Source organism: Somniosus microcephalus, chromosome 13 (assembly GCF_052327205.1).
Source record: "Somniosus microcephalus isolate GS21.2 chromosome 13, FLI_Smic_1.0, whole genome shotgun sequence".
In the NCBI taxonomy this organism is placed as follows: Eukaryota; Metazoa; Chordata; class Chondrichthyes; order Squaliformes; family Somniosidae; genus Somniosus; species Somniosus microcephalus.
In genome coordinates this window covers 164,246,294-164,268,332 of record NC_140999.1, presented here as the reverse complement: position 1 = coordinate 164,268,332, position 22,039 = coordinate 164,246,294, and the positions used below count along the sequence as shown (strand labels likewise).

At 44.4% G+C, this 22,039-nt stretch overlaps 1 protein-coding gene across 6 annotated transcripts in view; it reads right to left on the bottom strand.

Moving 5' to 3' along the window:
- Positions 1-22,039, bottom strand: part of LOC147108747 (tyrosine-protein kinase HCK-like) — a 103,195-nt gene that overhangs the window by 46,514 nt on the left and 34,642 nt on the right. For all 6 annotated transcript variants that reach the window (XM_086005510.1, XM_086005513.1, XM_086005509.1 and 3 more), the window contains 6 exons: positions 18,224-18,266; positions 7,218-7,317; positions 6,170-6,268; positions 5,153-5,256; positions 4,602-4,751; positions 3,158-3,310 (listed from right to left, as the gene is read on the bottom strand). In XM_086005510.1, the coding sequence (XP_085861636.1) occupies positions 3,158-3,310; positions 4,602-4,751; positions 5,153-5,256; positions 6,170-6,268; positions 7,218-7,317; positions 18,224-18,266 (649 nt within the window). The remainder of the gene's footprint in view (positions 1-3,157; positions 3,311-4,601; positions 4,752-5,152; positions 5,257-6,169; positions 6,269-7,217; positions 7,318-18,223; positions 18,267-22,039) is intronic.

Sequence of the window (22,039 nt, the reverse complement as noted above, 5' to 3'; positions counted from 1 at the left end):
GTAGTGTGCATTAGAAGTGATTCAGCTGTGAAACACTCTTCCAATGGAACGTTTGGAACTGACCTTTGTGCTCACATTTAGGATTCATTGATTAAAAGAGGGAGCAGGACTGAGAACAGATCTTTCCAAAACCACAAGCCCATGAAATGCAAACAGAAGAGATCAGCAAAATTAAAAAAAAAACAGAAGCACAAATAGAAACCGAGTTACTAGAGCTCATCACGCTGGGTAGCCAATGTTCCTGGGCCAGGCTTTGGATACCCCCAGATCTAGTCCAGTGTAGTCCTCCTATCAAAGTATTTTGTATTGTTTTGTTATATATCACCAAAAATAAAGCAAATGCATTTCAACAGCTGACAGTTATTATAAAGTCAAAAGTACTTTGGTTTTATTTTTAAAAAGCACTTTGTTTCCTATCCTTTCTGCTCACCACTGCAACCATGCTTTGGGATTATTTAGATAAAAACCCAAAACTTCTTGCATAAGAAATAGGAGCAGGAGTAGGCCACTCGGCCCCTCGAGCCTGCCCCACCATTCAATAAGATCATGGCTGATCTGATCTAGGCCTCAACGCCACTTTCCAACCTGCTCCCCATAAACCTCGACTCCCCTGTAGCTCAGATATATGTCTATCTCCGCCTTGAATATATATTCAATGACTCCGCCTCCACAGCTCTCTGGGGTAGCGAATTCCAAAGATTCATGACCCTCAGGGGAAAAAATTCCTCCTCGTCTCTGTTTTAAATGGGCGACCCCTTATCCTGAAACTATGGCCCCTAGTTCTAGATTCCCCCACGAGAGGAAACATCCGCCCTGCATCTACCCTGTCAAGCCCCCTCAGAATCTTATATGTTTCAATAAGATCACCTCTCATTCTTCTAAGCTCCAACGAGTATAGGCCGAAACTACTCAACCTTTCTTCATAAGACAACCCCTTCATCTCAGGAATTAACCTAGTGAACCTTCTCGGAACTGCCTCCAATGCAAGTATATCCCTTCTTAAATAAGGAGACCAAAACTGTACGCAGTACTCCAGATGTGGTCTCACCAGCGCCCTGTACAGTTGTAGCAAGTCTTCCCTACTTTTATACTCCATCCCCCTTACAATAAAGGCCAACATTCCATGTGTCTTCCTAATTACTTGCTGTACCTGCATGCTAACTTCTTGTGTTTCATGTACGAGGACCCCACCCCCCCCCCAGATCCCTCTGTAGTCTCTCTCCATTTAAATAATAATTTGCTTTTTTATTTTTCCTACCAAAGTGGATAACCTCACATTTTCCCACATTATTCTTCATCTGCCAAGTTTTTGCCCACTTAACCTATCTATATCCCTTTGCAAACTCTGTCCTCCTCACAACTTGCTTTCCCACCTATCTTCGGTAACAGTACAATCTTGTAATATGCTGTAAAAGGAAAAACGGTAATTCTGTGTCTTCCCACAAAAAGCGTAAAAATGAGGGTGGTTGTATGGCCCATCCAGCTCATCATTCCATAGGAATCTAGTCTTCTCCATCACAACAACTAACTACTCCCTTTTGAAGATTCAAGATGTTACTCATTGAAATTACTTGAAATGTTTCCAATTGTATGTAACATGGATTCACTGGTTCATGAAGAGGAAGGTAAATTTCTGCAACACGCTGTTCCAAACAGAGCCTTCCTGGACTTTGCCAAAGACCTAATACCACATCTATTATATGCTACAGGGAACAGTAGCATAGTGGTAATGTCACTGGGCTAGTAATGATTCAGAGACATGAGTTCACGGGATTTAAATTCAGTTAATTAAATAAATCTGGAATAAAAAGCTAGCATCAGTAATAGTAACCATGAAACTATCAGGTTGTTGTAAAAACCCATCTGGTTCACTGCCCTTTAGGGAAGGAAATCTGCCGTCCTTACCCAGTCTGGCCTATGTGACTCCAGACCCACAGCAATGTGGTTGACTCTTAGCTGCCCTCCGAAATGGCCTAGCAAGCACTCAGTTGTAACCGCTACAAAACAAAACAATAAAAATGAAACCAGACGGACCACCCGGCATCGACCTTCATCGGCGCTGGGTCAAAATCCTGGAACTCCCTACCGAACAGCACTGTGGGAGTACCTTCACCACACGGACTGCAGCGGTTCAAGAAGGTGGCTCACCACCACCTTCTCAAGGGCAATTAGGGATGGACAATAAATGCTGGCCTTGCCCAGATCCCATAAACAAATTTTTAAAAATTTGCACAGGGCGTGTACTTTCTGTACACAAACCTTACTTTGTTGTCATGCATTATATAGTTGTGATTATTTTATCTAGACTCAAGAATGATTTTGCATCCTCCGATGCCCCAACGAGCTCAACATCCAATGAATTACCTTCGGAAGTGTATCCAGTTCGTTATATATGGCAGCCAATTTGTGCAAATGTTTTGGTAGTGCTAATTGAGGTAGGAATGTTGGTCAAGACACTGGGAGAACTCCCCACTCTTCTTTAAATAGTGTCACTGAATCTGGGAACTCTGTTTAATACTTCATCTTAAGGATGGCACCACCAAAAACACAGCACTTCCTTAATGTTACACAGAAGTGTCTGCCTAAATTGTGCCTACAGAGAGGCTTGAACTGAGAACTTTCTCACTCAGAGGAGACTGCTACCACTGAGCCAAACTGCAGGTAGATTTTAATACTAGTTATGTACATAGCATTTGTGCTTGTTGCGTTTGGTATAAGTGTGTGCCAAAAATAGGGCCAGGACACTATAGCCCTGGTTCCCTAAGCTATAGCCACCAATAGTGAAGCTCTGTGCTAGCAGTGGAACCTCGCAAGATTAACCTTGAAGTATTGAACATTATTAGGCAAATCTAACTCCAATCTTCAGATCTTGAATTGAGTTCCAGGATAACCCACACTTTTATTTCCATTCCATTTTGGTGGGAAGTGCCTGGCCTTGACTCAGCAATTCTTCAAAGTTTTTAAAGAGATCGAAAACTCATGCTGTGGTGAAATTGCAGCCATCTCGTGGTCCAACATGTTGCAATGATGCCAGAGTCACTACTGGGACAATAATGGTCTCCACCTTCAGCTTGCTGAATTTCATGCCCTGTGATTCACTTAATTAGTCACTAGTTTAAAAGAAAGACATTTTAAAAAATAAATTGATGAAACTTACCCAACCATACTTCTCCAAATTGCCCGGCTCCAAGTTTTTTATCTAGTTTGAGTGAATCTCTTGGAATTTCCCAGGCATCTTTCTCCCATGGTTTTTGAGGTTTTTCACTGATACAAGGTTTTGAAAGCTTCTGACACAATCCGTCCCCTTGTTCTGATAATTGAAAAAATTAAATTAAATGTTAGCTCATCAGATAAGAGATTATGGGCATGAAACTCTCATTGAGGGTAGCCAAGAATGGTGTTATCAGCAGTGACAACTTGATCTTCATTCTGATAAGTGCAAAAACCATTGCCACAAGGTAATGCTAATGTTTTATTCCTTTTGGGCTTTTTCATTGCCTCACTGATGATCTTTCATATGATCTCTGCTTTCCTACGAAATAATTTGATTCAACACATTAACGTCTTCTCCGATTGGAATACATGTTTCTTCGCACCCTGCTTTTTTCCCCTTCCCACCCCCCCGCAAACATGATAATGGTCCATCATGCTGTTGGGATAGGACCCCAAATTTATACTTGATGTAGCATGCAATGAACAATAACAACTAGCAGAGCTCTCCTCGTGTGCCTTACAGTAAGCTGCAGGATATGCCATTTATTCTGCTGCTACAACAGAGCGGTCCCCTTAAGGCCACAGGGTACAACTGCTCTGCATTCTTGAAATGAACACGCAGGTCAGTTATTGGTAAAGTTGCAGATCAGAACCATTGACCTTCCCACATAAAAAAAAACAATGAAAAGGCAGCGGATAATCTGGGTCCAGTATTAAGTGTGATAGAGAAATTTGCAGTAGATTGTGCACGATCGGGACAATAATTCTGGACAGCACCATAGGTGCTAGTCATTACCTGCATCAAGTGGCCAATTGCCTTGAACAGACATTTTAGCAGTCATTCTCCATTATGTTTTGAAGGGAGCAAACCCAAGATTAAACACCATTTCTAGTCTGTGCGGAGTACGAGCTCCAAGGCCACTGCAAAGCAATCCTGGTGTCCAGCATCAGGTTACCTTCGGATTTTTAGGAGATAGTGAAAACATATAATTCAGCTTATTCTGGAACTTGAGTGTAAAATGAATTGCGCAGAAGCAGAACACTCATACTTTGTAGAAAACTTCATAGTGTTGTAAAAAAAAAAGTTGGCCCGGCCTAGCACAGCACACATCTGGTTTGGCCTTCTTAATTTAGGTTCATTATTTGCCTTGAAATTACACTTATGATAACAGTGTACCAACGCTTGGCACCATAATCTGAAATTTCTTTATCCACCATTTGGGTAGAGACATTAAAATAAATGGTTTAAATTAGTTAATGCCTCCACTAAAAGGAGGTCGATAAAGGAATTTCAGACAAATACACTGTGCTGGTACGCTGTTATCCCACAGCACTGTTTCAAGGCCATAGGATGTAGCAAGACTACTGCACTGTGTGACAATACTCACTCTTATAATGGTTGACCAGGTTATTCAAAGTGGTGAATGTTATTCGAGGGGAGATGTAGAAGCCACCATTGTCCAGGGTACGTATTTTGTAATGTTTCACTGTGTCACCTAATGAAGGATCATAATCTCGCACAGAGAGAGAATAACTACCTAAAAATCACAAAAAAGGAAGATTTCAGCAACACAGATACACATAACTGTCAACGTCTTAGTTCAAAACACTACATTTTTTAGTTTCTGTATTTAATTCATCCCTTAAGATTTGGGGGAAAAAAATTATAATTGATTGCCCAACATATTTCTGTTCTATGAGCATATGCTTACCAAATTAAGGGTTGATAATGAATGGACAGTGTATAATGCACAAATCTTTTTCCAGTTTACATTATTGATGTTCAAAGTTCACGTGTAGCAAAACAAATTAGGAATAAGAGCTCATCCCATCAGGATAGTCATGATATAACAACATGCATTTATATAGCACCTTTAACGTAGTAAAACATCTTGAGGCGCTTACTTATTATTCTTAATTACATTTCAAAAGTGCTCACCTTTGGTTGTTTCACTGTCTCGTATCATAAATGAGCCAGTTTTATTTCCTGATGCCAGAAGGTGCCTCTCTGCATCTTTTCGACTGACACCTTTGAAGAACCATCTCGAATGGAATACACAGAATTATGTTAGTAAAGAAAGAACTTGCATTTATATTACACTTCCTCGCACCTCTCAGTACATCCCGAACCACTTCAAATTCAATTAATTACTTTTTGTTATTGGTCAGCCGATTTGTGCACAGCACAGTATCACACATAGCAAAGGAGATGAATAACAGTAATCATTTTTTTTTGCTGGTGTTAGTTGAGGAATGTGGGCCAGGTTATTAAGAGAACTTCCTGCTCATCTTCATATCGTGCCATGGAATTTTTACATCCAGCAGAACTGATAGATGGGGCCTCGGTTCAAATTCTCACCTGAAGGTAGGCACTCCTAATAATACATCATTTCTTCAGTACTGCACTGAAGTGTCTGCCTAGGTTGGGCTCATTCCTGAAGTGGGGTTCTGACTCAGATGCAAGTGCACTCAGTTGGTATAATGCTGTTATTGCAATACCGCTGAGCAACACCTGAAGATTCTTCAGTAAAGAGCCACATTTAAATCCTCATTAGTGCCAGTCAAGGATGTCCACAAGGTCATTATGTAAAGAGGAGGACAGATAATCACTTTTAATGCAGCACAACCAGCACTACAACATTTTAGGCAGCATCGCTGAAACTACTATCCAGTGATGTTGATAATTCCACTGTGGATACATGATGCCATTAATAGGCTATTTACCCCCCCATCCCCACAGAATAATAGAGCCCTACACTAACTTAATGGCATCAGGTGTAGAGAGCTACAATAAGGCACATGTAAACAATACTTTTCTATCCTTCAGCCTTACTGTATTGGACAAAATACCATTTGTGTATTGGCAGCAAAAGCCATTATTAGTGCCAACAGATAGCTATAAAAACTGCTTCTATCTGCTTTAGACTGCAAAAGCAAACATGTCACAGGTACTCACTCCTCCATTTCCAATGAGTTATCTTTGGCAAAATAGTTACTTGGAACATAACCTTCCAGACCAGAGGACAAAGATTTTCCCAGCCACCATTCATCTTGTCTGAAACAAAACACAAGAACAATTCTATTAGCTTTGCTTATTTGTGCATTTACAGACTATGAATCAGACTGCTGCTGTATCAAGCAAGGATTTAACAAAAATGTTGGTTATTTTTACATATTTATTAAAAAGGTTGTCACTATTCTCCCATGGACTTTGTACATTATTTGGAGTTGGATGGGAAAAATTCAATGATAGCTCGACTTCTCCAGTTCTAATTAAAGGAGCCATGCAGTGCTGCACACCTGCCTTAAATATCAAATTATTCTCAGAGGTTTGACTTGGTTTTAACCATCCATTACCAGGCGTGTTGTCTTGGAGTTACCTTAACCTGAAAGAGACCCCCTCTCCCCACAACTTCAGCGATACTGCGGTTTGACTTTTTTTGTTTTTAAATTGGATTTTTTTTTGCTAAGCAGGATCTTTGGAGAATTTTCTGTTATGCTTTGAGAAGGTTCTGTAAACCTGATTGCATCTGAACTTGTCATGAACATCACCGTTAGTGTGTGTGGAATCTTTATTGAATTATGTTGATGCAGTAATGAATTATCCACACTGGCTTCCAGACAACTACAATTTGTTAATATATCTCCAAACGTCAAGGTTGCTGTGATACTCGCACCATGGAACAGACCAATGTTGCGCAATGTTGTATAAATAAAGTTCAGGAACTTTGGATGTAAACTCAAAAGTAAAATAGTCCTCTAGTTCTGTATAATCAAACATTCAACCTTTCTAAGATCAGTAATGCTTCAGATAGAAATTTCTAGTTCTTTAAATTCTGCCTCAATATTTTAAATATAACCAATTATTCGAGCAAGCTTGTGGATTGTTATAATACTATGGTATAAGTTTTAGACGGTTACTGTACTCATTCACACCCACCTCCCTCCACCCCGTTTAATGCTGATGCTAAGACACAACAATGGCGGAGTCAACTCTTACTTACTCAGAGAGCACTTGCACCTTTTCTCCTTTCTTAAAACTCAAGTCTCCTTCATGAATGCCTTCATAGTCATAAAGTGCAACCGCCACCGACTCATCATGTCCTATCAACAGAAAGAGTTCAATTGATTGGAACAATTACCTTACGTGCAAGAGTAAGAATTTCACATTAGCCTCTTTCGCAGGCAGTACTAAGAGCGACTGCGCCTGAAATTCTGGAGGCCTTGCTCCACAATGCAACAGAATTCCTGTCTGTCCAAGGACAGTGTCACAGGCCCCGTTTCAAATTGCAGGGACAGGGTTATTTGCGTGGTTGGGATGAGTTTCTGGTGCTTGTAGGGGCGCTTCAGTCTGCCCTTATAAAGCAGGATGTATGGAGGCACTTCTGGGTCAATGGAAAAAACACTTACAATTGTTTTCAGCTCCAACTTCTACCTCCAGCCAAAAGCTAATCAACGTCTGGGATAATCAATCCAGGATGGATTCCCTTAGTCTGGGTAAGGTTTTGGGTCCTTTCAAAAGGCCTTAATGTTATTGGCACTAGCTCTCAGCTGGAGAGAGTGCCACCGAGGCCATAAGGGCAGAATGGCCAAATTCTCAGGCTAGCCCAGAAGCACACCCAGATATGTGCCCTTAATGTGGGGGTGGCGGAAGGCAGGCACCCGCCACCCACGCCAACTGTCAGAAAATTAAAACCGCAAAATCCCAATATAACCAGGTTCCGCCGCAAATTCTGGTGACCCGCTCGCTATCTGCCTCTGACCCACTGGATCTTGGGAAGTGGTGCAGCATGTTAGTTCTCTGAAGACATTTGGATTTATGTCCGTCTTCAGTTGACCATTTCCCAATCTCTTCAGACCCATGCAGTCAAGTTCCGATGTTTGGCGATTTTCGAACAGGGATTAAGCAAAGTTTGATGGGCAAGCCACTTCAAACACCAACTAGCAGACAACTCAGGAACAGCACTATCAGAGGCTTGAGACAAACTGACATTATCCTCTTAGGAAATGCGAGATGGTGGGGTGGGAGCGGGAAGAGGATCTTAAAAATTGCAGCATCTATTTTTTTTTTATTTTTTTTATAAATGATTGCAATTTCAGGTCAACTTCAACAAGTACAGCACCTCAGATAATTATCTTTTGACACCTACAACATTTCAGTGTCAAAATGTATTCAGAAAATAGTATAATTACAAAATGCATCATTCCATGTACTTTCCCCCCCAGTGTTGTTTCGTATGACGGGAGGTCTAGTTTGGCTATCCATTCGATGGCCTCCGGAGATGCTGAGTGGAGAAATGAGGTGCCTCCCACAACAGATCTCAGTGGGCAGGTTGATGCGATATGTTCCATGGTCTCAGACTCATGGCCACAGTCGCATTTCGGGTTGTCCCTCATCTTCCACTTGTGGAGCAGGTGGCAGTCTCGTCTATGCCCTGTGCGGATTCGGTTGAGCGCTGCCCACTGTCTTTGAGGGAGGTCGTCAGGGACCTCTGCTGTTGGGGCAGTGAGGAGGTGTTGGTTCTTTATGTTGCATGCGTCCAAATATTAATAAACATCAGACACTTACAAAAATAACATTTGCAAACATTGCAGATAAGATGTGCAGCTGTGTAAAAGTGTCAAAAAGCCATTTAGTGCTCAGTTTTTAACCTTTAAAAGTACAACACTTAACTACTCTCACCAGTTAGAAAATCCCATTCTGCTCTGTGCTTTCCAGTTAGCAGAAGCCTTAGTGCACCATTCCTGCCTTCTCATAAGGGATGGGAAAACAACAACACTAACTAGTTTCTGAAAGCCTCTCCAATAAGTAATGCTCCAAAGATTTTCACCAGTTGGTAGGAGAGACACATGATGAACTCTCTGGCTATTAGAGCAAAGGGTTTTCCACATTTAGGACTATTGCATCCCAAGAAACTTTGTGAGGTAGTGTAAGTTACCATGAGGAAAGCTGTACATTTTTCATCAGCTGTATTTATTGCACAGAGGGGGGACCTCATGAAATTTAAATGGCATTTGTAGTGTTCCTCTGACTTTGTAGAGCTTCATGAAATTGTAAATCAGCTTCTGAAGCCAAAGGCCTTTTGCTAGCTCCATTGTTACTGAAGCTCATGTATTAGTTAATATTTGGTTGCAACTTCACTAAAATCCATGATTCCAAGTTAATTTCTAGTGACCCTGTACACTCGTGCTTGTTTCCATCTGAACCAACCCATAATATGTGAACTGCAATACTTCTGGACATGGATCTCCCACCCAGCCCTTACCACGAGATGGTAGAAATGGTGGACTAAGGTCACAGCATGGAAAATACAGACAAGAATTGATTTACTGTAGGAAATATTGGGGGAAAAATTCGGTTGCTTTGCGCCTCCCGTTAGCACCCTAAGAGGGCGCAAAACAACTAGCGCCCGGGCATGGCGATGTTTGTGCCGCTCACGAACTTGACCAGACATTTTGCAGTGGCGCTAAACACTACTGCCACGATCTTCTGCGCCCGGAGATTGTGACATCAGTCGAGCATGCAACGCCCTGGTCTGGATATTGAGTGGTGCCCCCTGCTGCTAGCAACGACAGGTTGAGGGGAATGTTTTGCCGTCAGGAAGGAACCGGGGAAACGCTATTTAAAGGCGACCGCTTCCTGACCTTTTTTTGTCGGTGACATTTTTGCACCACAGAGAGACTGACAGAGATTCAACGCTGTGTGAAGGAGTTTTAGGTACTGAGCTGCACTTTGCAGGTTCATTTTAGAGACTATGGGGACTGCACACTGAGCTCTTTCCCTGGGCCTCTCCATTGTTCTTTCCAGCAGAATTGATGTACAGTGGGTGAAGAGCAAGATCGACCCTCCCCTTTAAGAGCTGGCCGGTGCCAGTGTGTCCGTGTTCCATTGCTGACTGACATCACGAGCTTCGTCAGCGTTCTGAGTTAGCACCTCGCTTGGTGTTAGCGCCAAGAGAGGTGTGTAGCACCTGATTTAGCGCTTCAATCACTTCCAGGGGCGATAGAAGCCAAGTTTGCAGTCGGAGGCGATAATTAGCGGCAGGCACTAAACATTGCGCCTGGCTGATAATTACGCTCCAAACAGGGCGATACCGAATTTCTCCCCCATTGTTTCTAACTTTGATTAAAGACAATGAAAGCCAAGTTAGAACTACAAAGTACAGCAGGAGTTAGGGCTGCTTGAAGCAGAAACTTAACTAGCGCCATATCACCAGTGCAATTAAAATGAAGAGTTGAGTAAGTTAACTACACCAGTATTAACAGAAAGGTATACAGAGGAGCAATATATTAGTGTTCAGACAACAAACTGCATGTTTTACTCTGGGTGTTCAGTTGAAAGAGTAGACACAAGCATACAGGTAAGCAAGATTGGTAGGCTGGTAGCTTTGGCAGATGGAAATGTTCATTTCTACCACTACACGTAGTCTTGCTCCCACTGAAAAAATGCCTGAAGGGAATTCAACAAAAATATTCCTTATTAAGACATTGTAAAATTGCACAGAATTGCGAGAGGAAATAAACAGAAAGGAAATTCTGAACTCCAATCTCAGGTTAGTCGTCAGAAAGAAGTGCAAGATCTGAAAGCTTAGCTAGAGCACTGATGAGAGTTAGTAGTACATCAGCATGGTGCGGCTCCCATTGCCAGTTATAAAATAGTGCAGCAAATGAGTAAAGTATCAAAGCTAGCACAATACTTATTGTAAATCTTTTGTAAACTTTCCTAACAAATCTTTCCTTATTTCCTACAGAAGGTCTATTAGAGAGAGAGAGAGAGAGAGAGAGAGAGAGAGCAGATAAATTCAAGACAGGGATCTGATAAAGCTTCTACAAGGACTTTACCAATATCTACAAGTGTGAGATAATCAGGCTTGACTGTGTAACAATTAATTTGTCAGTACAGAATTACTTTAACAATAAACAACTCCTTCACTTCGATTAAATGGTGCAGCCACCAATTGGCACATTTAAATAATACCTGCATTAATCTCAATGAAATAAATCAAAGTGCTTCACCTAAATTACTTTGAAGTACAGAGAGTATGTCAGAGCGAATATTCTCTACTAGTAAATGTCCTACAAACAGTAATGAGATGAATGACCAAGTAATCTGCTTTTTTGTGTACATTAATTGGCAGGGGAATGTTTGCCAGGATACCAGGTGAACTCCTTGCTCTTCTTTAAATAGTGCTGTGGGATCTTTAACATTTATCTGCCTAGATTATGCACTCAATTCTTGGCATAGGGCTCAATCTGCTGACCCAGAGGGAAGTATTCTACCAGTGCAGAGCCTAGTTGATACTAACTCAGCATAGGAGCTATTTACTGCCCTGAATATGTTCAAAAAACAGAAGTTATCACTTTTTTAATTTTTTTTTAAATTTGTTTATGGGATGTGGGCATCGCTGGCAAGGCCAGCATTTATTGCCCATCCTTAATTGCCCTCGAGAAGGTGGTGGTGAGCTGCCTTCTTGAACCGCTGCAGTCCGGGTGGTGAAGGTACTCCCACAGTGCTGTTAGGTAGGGAGTTCCAGGATTTTGACCCAGCGACGATGAAGGATCGGCGATATACTTCTAAGTCAGGATGGTGCGTGACTCGGAGGGGAACTTGAAGGTGGTGGTGTTACCATGCAGCTGCTGCCCTTGTCCTTCTAGGTGGAAGAGGTCGTGGGTTTGGGAGGTGCTGCCGAAGAAGCCTTGGCGAGTTGCTGCAGTGCATCTTGTAGATGGTACACACTGCAGCCACGGGAGTGAAAGTTTAAGGTGGTAGATGAGATGCCAATATAAAAGGAGCAAGCAAGCAGCTCTTATTCTGCACCAATATCACAAATATTATCTCTCACTCATCATGGAAATTATGGTTTTGAGTTGGCTACTTATTGGTTTCACATCAGAAATACCCAATTTCCTTATACGGATAGCAGAAAATTATAAAATTATCAGTGGTTAGGTAGTATCATACAATGTGTTTATATATAGTGACTAAGCAGCTTAAATCTAAACTTTATTTTGAGCAGTATATTACTGGTGTTGTTCAGTAGCTTTATTCAAAGATAATCTTAGTGCTGGCAGCATCTCCAGATGTTTGTGGTGCATCTTGTGTTCTATCCATTTACCAATTGTATAACCAAAACAAAGTTCAATCACCGATCAGCTTTATGCTTCCAAATTTACAGTAAATTTAATAACTCTTTACTTTGATGTTTCACCATTCTGCCTTCATGTTGCTAGACTCCAATTAAGTTTCCATGCTGTTTGCCTTTAAAAATAGGGACATTTTCTTATGCATTCAGATTCACATGCTTAACTGGGCAATAATGAGGAGCAGCTGGGCATATAGAGAGCATCTGTTTTTTCACTGCTTTAATATTCCACAATTGCTAACAAAAAATTAAAATCAGATGTGGTACCGAGTTGATTGTTACCATCAGACCCTAGATAAAGCAATTAAAGACGCCAATGGCTCATTGGGCAAATACAACACCTTGTGTCATACTGAGCCGTACAGATCAGAAGGTCCTCGGTTTGATTCCTGGTCTGTGCTGTTATCTTATCTTAGCAAGGTCAGCAGCTTGGGTACTGCAATTGGCTTCAATACTCCCAGACAACTACAACCATAAGCAAAGGCTGTGGGCCCTGACAACATCCCGGCTGTCGTGCTGAAGACTTGTGCTCCAGAACTAGCCGTGCCTCTAGCCAAGCTGTTCCATTACAGCTACAACACTGGCATCTACCCGACAATGTGGAAAACTGCCCAGGTACGTCCTGTCCACAAAAAGCAGGAAAATCCAATCCGGCCAATTACCATCTCATCAGTCTACTCTCAATCATCAGCAAAGTGATGGAAGGTGTCGTCGACAGTGCTATCAAGCAGCACTTACTCACCAATAGCCTGCTCACTACTGCCAGTTTGGGTTCTGCCAGGATCACTCAGCTCCAGAACTCATTACCGCCTTGGTCCAAGCATGGATAAAAGAGCTGAATTCCAGAGGTGAGGCGAGAGTGACTGCCCTTGACATCAAGGCAGCATTTGATCGAGTGTGGCATCAATGAGCCCAAGTAAAATTGAAGCCAATGGGAATCAGGAGAAAAACTCTCCACTGGCTGGTGTCATACTTAGCACAAAGGAAGATGATTGTGGTTGTTGGAGGTCAATCATCTCAGCCCCAGGACATCACTGCAGGAGTTCCTCTGGACAGTGTCCAAGGCCCAACCATCTTCAGCTGCTTCATCAATTACCTTCCCTCCATCATAAGGTCAGAAGTGGGGATGCTCGCTAGTGATTGCAGTGTTCAGTTCCATTCGCAACTCCTCAGATAATGAAGCAGTCCATGCCTGCATGCAACTAAACCTGGAAGACGTTCAGGCTTGGGCTGGTAAGTGCCAGGCAATGACTACCTCCAACAAGCGAGAGTCTAACAACCGCCCCTTGACGTTCAACAGCATTACTATCGCCGAATCCCCCACCATCAACATCCTGGGGGGTCACCACTGACCAGAAACTTAACTGGACCAGCCACATAAATACTGTAGCAACAAGAGCAGGTCAGATGCTGGGTATTCTGCGGCAAGTGTCTCACCTTCTGACTCCCCAAAGCCTTTCCACCATCAACAAGGCACAAGTCAGGAGTGTGATGGAATACTCTCCACTTGCCTGGATGAGTGCAGCTCCAACGACACTCAGGAGGCTCGACACCATCCAGGACAAAGCAGCCCGCTTGATTGGCACCCAATCTACAACCTTAAATATTCACTCCCTGGACAACGAAGAAACAGTGGCTGCAGTGTGTACCATCTAGAAGGTGCACTGCAGCAACTCGCCAAGGCTTCTTCAGCAGCACCTCCCAAACCCACGACCTCAACCACCTAGAAAGACAAGGGCAGCAGGCGCATGGGAACACCATCACCTACAAGTTCCCCTCCAAGTAACACACCATCCTGGCTTGAAATTATATCGCCGTTCCTTCATCGCCACTGGGTCAAAATCCTGGCACTCCCTCCCTAAGAGCACTGTGGGAGTATCTTCACGACACAGACTGCAGCGGTTCAAGGAGACGGCTCACCACTACCTTCTCAAGGGCAATTAGGGATGGGCAATAAATGCTGGCCTTGCCAATGACACCAAAGTCCTAGGAACATATATAAAAAAAGGCCAGAGTTCCCATTCCTGGTCCAGTGACCCTCTACTGGGAAGTGTGCATGTAAAGATAGACTAAGACAAGATTTAGTGCCTTACATGGTCACATAGTCTGTAGATATTCAGTATCTAGGCTCATGCATGAAGACCCATTCCACTTTGTCCCCCTATTTTCCTTTTCTCTCCATCCCTCCCTGACTGCACTCTCCTGTCGTTTTGCCTCCTTTCAGCTCTCCTCTCTTGGATACACTGCCCTCCCAAATCCCTACCCCGATCCTACATTACTCTTTGACCTTCGTACTCTCCTGCTGCCGTCCCAGGCTTGACTCCCTCTTAGATAAGCCCACAGCTTCCCTCTGTGCCTCGAAGGGCATCCTACGAAGGGCCCATCGAGGCACTCGTCGCTGCCGCCTTACGAGCAGCAATCCCAACTGACCCATCCTACTCTCTCGCTGACCTTCCCGCCCACTGGGGGCAAATCTTGCCAACCTCCTCCCCATCCAACTCATCCCCACCCCCAGCGCTGACCTTGTGGACGCTGGCAGTGGGGCAGCCATCACCGACCCTCTCCGCATCTCCCTCCAGAATGTCCGTTCACTTGCGAACAAGGCCCTTGCCATCCATGAGCTTATCGTGGATGATTGCATCGACGTCATGGCCCTGACGGAAACTTGGTTGAGGGGTGATGACAACTTACCCTTAAATGAAGCCTCCCCGCCTGGCTATACCTTCCACCACTTGCCCCGCTCAGACCGCCGTGGCTCTCATCACCAAATCACACCTTGGTCTGTCCCCCTATTCCTCCAGCAGTTTCTCTTTGAGCATCTCACCTTATTCCACCCCCTCGGCTCTCATTTAAAATTCTCGTTCTCTACCGCCCACCCAAGTACCATAAAAATTTTATTACTGAGATATCTTCACTGTTCTCCTCCCTCAGCACCGAACGACTTCTCATCCTCAGTGATTTCAACCTCCATCTCAATTCATCATGCTCTCTCTCCTCTGAGTTCACTAGCCTCCTATCCTCCCTTAATCTCTCTTTCCATGTAAACTCCCCAGCCCATATTCACGGCCACCCCCTCGATCTTGCCATCTCTCATGGCCTCGCTACTCCCATCGTGTCAATCGCAGAGAAGGCCATCTCTGACCATTTTCTCATATCGCTCTCCAGCCACATCCCCCTTTCCCGCAACCCTACTTCCTTCCGTGTCCGCCCTTGTAAAAAAAAAACTCTCCCAACTCTCTTAAAACTGCACTTATGAAATCCCAATTGTCCAGCCTTTGGCCCTCCATTCACCATGACATTTTTGCAGCTACCGATCTGCTCAACCACACCCTCACCACCACCTTTGATGCCCTAGTCCCTACTAAAACAATTACCCTCTCACCCGGACTGATCCCCCGGTCCGGCTCTCATCTTTGCTCTCAAGTCCAAGGGACACAGACTTGAACGGATATGGCAGACAACTGGTTTACCCATTCACCGCCAGATCTGGCTGGACCACATAAAGCATCATCGGGCCTGCTCTCGTCTGCCAAAATTGCTCACTATTCCAGAATCATTCTGGCATGCAAAGATAAACCCCAGCTCCTATTCTCTACTGCTAACTGTTTTCTTAAAACCCCTCTCCCGTCTCCTCCACCCTCACCTCCGACAACAAGTGTGAGGATCTCATGGACGACTTTGTCTCCAAGATTGAGACCATCTGTTCAGCTGCCTCTGCCACTCCCCTTCCTTCCCCTAGCCCACCGGGCTAAACTTCCTCCAAGGTTCCCTCCTGCCCTAGCCCTGAACTCACATCTTTGAGTTTCTCTCCGATCTCCCTGCGCTCATCGTGTCCATGAGACTCACTTCCTGCTCCCTCGAACCTACTCCCAATAAACTGACCACCCAACTTCCTTTTCTGGCTCCCATATTAGCTGACATTGTTAATGGTTCTCTCTCCTCCATCAAATCTGCCGTCATCACCTCTCCTCAAAAAACCAACCCTTGATCCCTCCGTTCTTGCAAACTACCGCCCCATCTCCAACCTCCTTTTCCTCTCCAAAGTCCTTGAACGTGTTGTCGCCTTCCAAATCCGTGTCCATCTTTCCCACAATTCCATGTTTGAATCCCTCCAATCAGGTTTCCGCCCTTGCCACAGTACCAAAATGACTGTCACAAATGACATCCTTTGGTGACTGTAACAAAGGTAAACTATCCCTCCTCGTCCTTCTCAACTTGTCTGCAGCCTTTGACACGGTTGTCCACTCCATCCTTCTCCAACCCCTCTCCACCATCATCCAGCTGAGTGGGACTGCACTTGACTGGTTCCATTCTTATCCATCTAATCGTAACCGGAGAATCACCTGCAACGGCTTCTCTTCCCGCTCCCGCATCATTACCTCTGATCTATTCTTGGCCCCCTCCTATTTCTCATCTACATGTTGCCCCTTGGCAACATTATCCAAAAACACAGCATCAGTTTCCACATGTACGCTGATGTGACACTCCCTCACTACCACTTCTCTCGACCCCTCCATGGTGTATAAATTGTCAGACTGCTGGTCCGACACAGAGTTCTGGATGAGCAAATATTTTCTCCAATTAAATATTGGGAAGAACGAAGCCACTGTTTTCGGTTCCCGCCACAAACTCCGTTCCCTAGCCACCGACTCCATCCCTCTCCCAATATCTGAGACTGCACCACACTGTTCGCAACCTTGGTGTCATATTTGACCCCGAAATGAGCTTCCGACCACATATCCGCAGCATAACAAAGACCGCCTACTCCCACCTCCATAACATCGCCGGTCTGCGCCCCTGCCTCAGCTCATCCGCTGCTGAAACCCTCATCCATGCCTTTGTTACCGCTAGACTTGATTATTCCAATGCACTCCTGGCTGGCCTCCCACATTCCACCCTACGTAAATTTGAGGTCATCCAAAACTCGGCTGCCTGTATCCTAATTCACACCAAGTCCCGTTCACCCATCACCCCTGCGCTTGCTGACCTACATTGGCTCCCGGTTAAGCAACGCCTCAATTTCAAAATTCTCATCCTTGTTTTCAAATCCCTCCATGGCCTCGCCCCTTCCTATCTCTAATCTCCTTCAGCCCCACAACTGCACCCCTCCCCCCATCCCAGAGATATCTGCGCTCTTCTAATTCTGCCCTCTTAAGCATCCCTGATTATAAATCGCTCAACCATTGGTGGCCGTGCCTTCTGTTGCCTAGGCCCTAAGCTCTGGAATTCCCTGCCCAAACCTCTCCGCCTCGCTACCTCTCTTTCCTCCTTTAAACCTACCTCTTTGACCAAGCTTTTGGTCACCTGCCCTAATTTATCCTTATGTGGCTCGGTGTCAAATTTTGTGTCTTAAAATACTCCTGTGCAGCGCCTTGGGATGTTTTACTACGTTAAAGGTGCTATATAAATACAAGTTGTTGTTGTTGTTGAATGGGCTCTCGAGGGGAGTTATACAGAATTTCCAGTGGCCATGGAGCGGTATTCCAGTAAGAGAGTGAAGGGGGGAGAAGAGGGGGAAAAATGTCAATACCAATACTGGGATTGGTTGCCACACTGCATTAACCACACATAGCTTGGGCATCAGTTTCACAAGAGTGACACACCTCCAGTGAAATAGCAAAGGTAACAGTTTGCTGATAGTGTGTTAAATGCTCACATGATATTACCAACAATTTCTTCCCCATATTGATGTATTTTTATACTTTGAATCCAATTGAACAAACATTGACACTTTAAGAACCACACGTGGTGAGCACTTGGCACACTATTCCATTACTAATTGCACCATTAAAGCTTGAAAGTAAAAATATCAACAGCTGAACCAAATCCTTCACAGATATGACCAAGGATTAGGTTTTCATACGTACCTCCTGAGGTAGCTGGTGGCACAGAAGGAAAACTATTTTTGTTCTAAAGAAAAAAGAAAGATCAATAGTACATAAATATTCCATCAAATCCAAATACAGATGGGAATTATGAAACCTGTCATAATAATTAGACAAATTATATTTTTTCTTTAGATTTGGTGCATATACCTCCAAGTCCAATTGAAAGTGCTGCACTGTGAAAATACTGAAAATTACCACAGCATACCCACAATTAACAAGGGCAAACAAATACTCCCATGAATCTGACTACATGAATAGAATGCCCCCCTCATCTTTTAAGGTAAATTCTTCAACCATGGGCTTTTGACTATACAAAATAGATAGACACTGTCGTAAGATTATAAGGAATTATCCAGCAGGTTTTACACTGAAATAGGAGGCCATGAGTCGATTAAACATAAGGCAAGGGAAAGTGGAATACTTTAAATAGTTCTCTGTTCCAGCATAAAACCTACTGCATCATACACTGCAGTTATGACCACTCAATTCAGGTTCAGCCTTTTACATAAACTTTTCCCTTCAGTGTTTCTTCTCCTGACAGAACTTTTAAAAAAAAAATCAGGTTACTTTTTTTTTTAATGCGCGTCACACAGACTTGCAGAAATTATACTTTGCTCGTCACATCAGAATGCCTTAGTTACAATTGGTCAGACAACTAGAAGTTGTGGCCCACAGGCAGCGATGAGTCACTTCCGATGGTAAGCTTCAAATTTCCCAAAGCAAGCTCCCAGTGCAAGTCTTTGCACCGTCATTGTAAGCCCATGTTAAATACATTTTAAATTCCATTGCCAGTATTCTGCCAGTTCAACCCAGTGAAAGAGAGATAACTTCAACTGCCTGCATTTTTAAAAATGTATTTCCAGTTCTGACAAAGGCAGCTGTACCCCAAAAAATAAGCTTGTCTTTTCTCTTTACAAATATTAATGGAGCTCCTCCTGGCTCCACATTAAGAGAAGTTGAAATTGAAGAACTTAGCTTTTCGTTATCGACCTCCAGCCATCCTTTTAAGGACCGCTGGTCAGACTGCAGCAAAATCTCGATAAACTGAGGGGCGCATGCCCAGTGCATGTTCCGCTCTGTGCTGACAAATATCTGAAAGGGGTCTTGAAACCGGCATTAGGTCCCTCATTAGCATATAGAAGAGGCTGCTTTCAGGCAGCTGTCAGGCATATCGGAATATCACCCGTGCCAAATTGGAGTTGGACGTATTTCAGTCAGCCACAGGACATGGCGCTGAAAAATTGGTCGGTTTTGCTTCCATTTTATGCCAAAAAATGGGTGAAACGAGGTTTAATTTCTCCCCCTCGCTGTATAGACTCGCGCGTCAAGAATGCCCAGTTGGCTGAGGTACTGGAAAGACCATCAGCACTCGAACTATACTCCAAAAGTCAGCAACTTCAGGCATTTAATTTTTTTTGTAATTATTAAAATCTTCAATTAATTTCCATAGAAAAAGGTCGATTCTATTAGTAAAGCTAATCAGTCGTTTCAATTGGCAAGTCACAAAGCTGCTGAGTAGCAGAACCACAAGTATTACACCTCAGAATATCAACATTTCACTTCCAGTCCACACAATAGATAAACAAGCTGGTATGTTAAGAGTGTTGACATAAAACTGATTAATTTTAGTACATCAGCTAATTTAGTTTAAAGTAGTAGTGGTGTTCCTGTGAAATATCTAATATTTCCACTTAGTGGGCAGATTGTAACAAGGAGTAATAATCCCATTCTGTAGAAGAGGAGAGGTGTTTTAGAGAAATTGAGCTCCCCATGTAAACTTGAAGCTCAAAAGGTTCCAAATCATCTGTAAATATAGAATTTGCAGTCACCCCTGATTATTTTAGGGAATTCACAAATTTAGAGTTCTTCCAATAGTGATAACTAAAGAGGAACTACTCCCCGAATAATTAGGGTTTAAAAATTAAAAAAAAATAAAAAAATACTTCATTGCATGTGTATTGACTACAAGGAGAGCAAACAGTGGCTGGAAGATTTATTTGGACTCATAGGTCCCATTTCTTCAGCACTTTCTTGACTTTGATTTTTAGGTAGATAAATCATTGGACTTATTACACAAAGTCGTGAATTTGGTAGCGTGACAGAGTGGGGTCTGTGGTAAACCACTGTTTGTATTCCACTGTGTACATGCCTGGACATGCCTCGGCTGACTCCTCCCACAAGTCCTAGTATAAAGGTGACTGCTCCCCAGCCCTTTGTATTTCTGGACCGGTCGACCACTCGAGGCAGACCTTCATTCTTTTGTTAATAAAAGCCTTTAGTTACTCTCTTAACTCTCAGTCTTTTATGAGTAATTGATAGCGCACCAATTTTATTAACAAAATTTTTATAATGGAGAAGATCCTCACACCAGCATGCCTGGACTTAGATCATCGGGAGGCGGACTCATCCACCAAGTTTACTCACTGGCTTAAGTGTTTCGAAAAATTCCTGACCGCCTCCGAAGCAATCAAATCGGACGAGGACAAACTGGATGTCCTGACCTCCAAAGTGAACCACCGAGTGTACTCGGTCATCCAAGACGCGACCTCGTACGCGGATGCTATCAAGCTCCTCAAGGACCAGTACACGCGCCCAGTGAACGAAGTGTACGCTAGGCACCTTCTGGGGAGTCGTAAACAACAACCTGGGGAATCGACCGTGGAATACCTTCAGGCACTGTCTGTGCTTGGCCGGGCCTGTGGTTGTAAGGATGTAAAGGCCGCCGTGTACACAGAGGAACTTATCCGGGACGCTTTTGTAGCAGGCCACAGATCCAATTACACCCGACAGCGACTGTTGGAGCAGAGTGATCTCGACCTCAACAAGGCCTCTGAACTCGCACTATCATTGGATGCAGCCTACCGGGGCATGGATGCCTACTCCTCTGCACCGTGGACGCCGCGGGGAATGACAGCCTGGGACACGGTAGGACCGCCTCATAGCGCCGTGCCACCCCAGCCACACCCCAGCAACGGCCCAACTACCGCAGCAGTGTCCCAAGGCCAGACAGCAGTGCCCCAAGGCCAGAAATGCTACTTCTGTGGCCAGGCAAAACACCCCAGAGCGCGCTGCCCGGCGAAAAACGCGATCTGCTCGGGCTGCGGGAAGAAGAGACACTACGCTAACGTCTGCAGGGCCAAAGCCACCCCGAACCCCAGCAGCGCCGCGTGTGGGCCATGCGGGCCGCCATCTTGGGCCTCCCCGGCCATGTGCGAACCACCGGTACAGCAGCCATTTTGGACGCCTCCAGCCACATGGGGATCATGGACGCCGCCATCTTGGACGACAGCCGGAACGCAGCAGGCCCCCAACACCGCCTCATCTGATACCCGCAGCGACACACCGACCCCTACGCTGGCATCCGTTACACTGGACCAAGCGAGACCGCACCAGCTGGCCAGTTCCACAATGGACATTAAGGTAAATGGCCACGATACAATCTGCCTTTTTGACTCTGGGAGCACGGAGAGCTTCATCCACCCCGACACGGTGCGGCGTTGCTCTCTCCCAGTCCTGCCTGCGCACCAGCGGATTTCTATGGCCTCCGAGTCCCAGTCGGCGGACATCGGCGGCTACTGCGTAGTGACACTCGTAGTAGACGGGACCGTGTACGATCATTTTAAACTTCTGGTCCTGCCCGACCTCTGCGCTGCCGTCCTGCTGGGGTTAGATTTTCAGTGCCACCTTAAAAAAGTGTTACGATGGCGTACGGTGGACCCCTACCCCCACTCACAGTCCGCAGCCAGCAGCTCCCAAATTGCCCGCCGCGCACCAGGTGCAACCTCTCCACACTCA